Source organism: Manacus vitellinus, unplaced genomic scaffold (assembly GCF_001715985.3).
Source record: "Manacus vitellinus isolate BGI_N305 unplaced genomic scaffold, ASM171598v3 scaffold_78_pilon, whole genome shotgun sequence".
Classification (NCBI taxonomy): domain Eukaryota; kingdom Metazoa; phylum Chordata; class Aves; order Passeriformes; family Pipridae; genus Manacus; species Manacus vitellinus.
The window spans coordinates 1,784,154-1,785,649 of NW_021940807.1; the positions used below are offsets into that span (position 1 = coordinate 1,784,154).

Sequence of the window (1,496 nt, forward strand, 5' to 3'; positions counted from 1 at the left end):
ACTTTTCATCAATGGCCTCTTTTGGATATTTCCTGTTTCTTTGTGGGTTGAGTCAGGCTCTGTCAAGTTACCCAATCTGGTGGTAAGTTTTATTCTTCTTCTTTTTTTTTTTTTCTCTCATTTTCATTTATTTTTCCCCTCCTCTGTTTTCTCTGCAACCCCTGCGCTTAAGATGACTTGAAATTCTCCTTTCGTTGCCACTCAGCTAAAGAGGTGGGATTGTTCCAGCGCCAGCAAGTTCTTAGAACCTGCATTTCACCTCTTTTATTTATGCATTCACTTTGTTTATTTTGACTGGGTTATACCTGATCTCTCCTTCTCCTACTGTAAAAGAGAGAGAGCGAGAGGGAGCGATCGGAAAGTTATTTTTTTTTTAAGTGCTTTGATCCTCTCCTGTGAAGAACAAAAGGCGCTGCCTGAATTAAAGAGATAATGATACAAGTTGACATGAGCATTTCAAGGTGATTTCGAGCTAGTCAGGTGGAAGGAAAGGGGTGCGTGGGGGGGAAAGGATGAAAAGTTTGGGGAATTTTTTTCGCCCCCTTCGCTTTAAGGAATATTTAGGGGGAAAAAGGGAAAAAAAAAAAAAGGGGGGGGGGTGAAATGAGAAGAAAGAGAAAGGAGGTGAAGGCTCCACAACCTGGGTGTTGGGAAGGCAGAGCAGGGAGCGGGGACGGCGCTGGGAGAGACGAGCCCGGCGCGGGATCGGCGGGTCCCTCTCGCCCCTTTTCCCGGGGATAACGCACTTTTTTTTTGGGGGGGGATGGAAAGGAGAGGAGGGAGGTCGCAGCTCCTCGAGGGGTTCTATTTTTATTTTTGCCTTTTCCGCGCTTTTGCACCCTACGCCTTTAAGAGCCTTTTCTCTCTCACTCCCCCACAAAAAGCAAATGGTGCTGGGCAAGGCATGTAAGCGCACGATCTGCTCTAATTACCCCGCGGAGGTAATTGGGCTCGGGGAAGCCCGGGCGCGGGGAGGCTCCGCCGGGTGGGAGAGGGGCTGCCCCGCCGGCGAACGGCTCGGAAGCGCCCCCCGAACAAACCACAAAAAATAATCCTCCTCGTAATAATTGATTTTTATTTTTTTAAAGTGCGTTTATTCCCTGCTCCTCCCTCCCTTCCCTCCCCCCATCGCCCCCCAGCCGGTCGCGGGGTTCGGGAGGGATCCGTGCGGGATCCGTGCGGGATCCGTGCGGGATCCGTGCGGGATCCGCCGTTCCCCCCCCCTTGCCCGGCGGTGCGGAGGTTGAGGGTGTTGAAGGCAGCAAGCCTCTCCAACTATTTCAGGTATGTCTGAAAAAAGCAGGGAATTCGTTGGGATGGGAGAAAAGCAATAAAATGCAAATGTGTTCTTGGGAAGACAGGCAAGAGAGAGCACCTGGACGGGGAGTCATTAAAAAGCAATCTTTTATTCCCAGCCACCATCTAACTTATAATTAGAAACTCCGGTTGCATTCCTGATTGGAGAAGGAAGCGCATTCCTCCAATACCAACATAAA

The 1,496-nt window shown here is 50.1% G+C and overlaps 1 protein-coding gene across 1 annotated transcript in view; it reads left to right on the forward strand.

Annotated features, from left to right (window-relative positions):
- Positions 1-6: 6 nt before the first annotated feature.
- The window catches only part of WNT3A (Wnt family member 3A), an 87,317-nt gene continuing 85,827 nt past the window's right edge, over positions 7-1,496 (forward strand). The window contains exon 1 of the mRNA XM_008922402.4: positions 7-82. Within this exon, the coding sequence (XP_008920650.1) occupies positions 12-82 (71 nt within the window). The 5' untranslated portion in view covers positions 7-11. The remainder of the gene's footprint in view (positions 83-1,496) is intronic.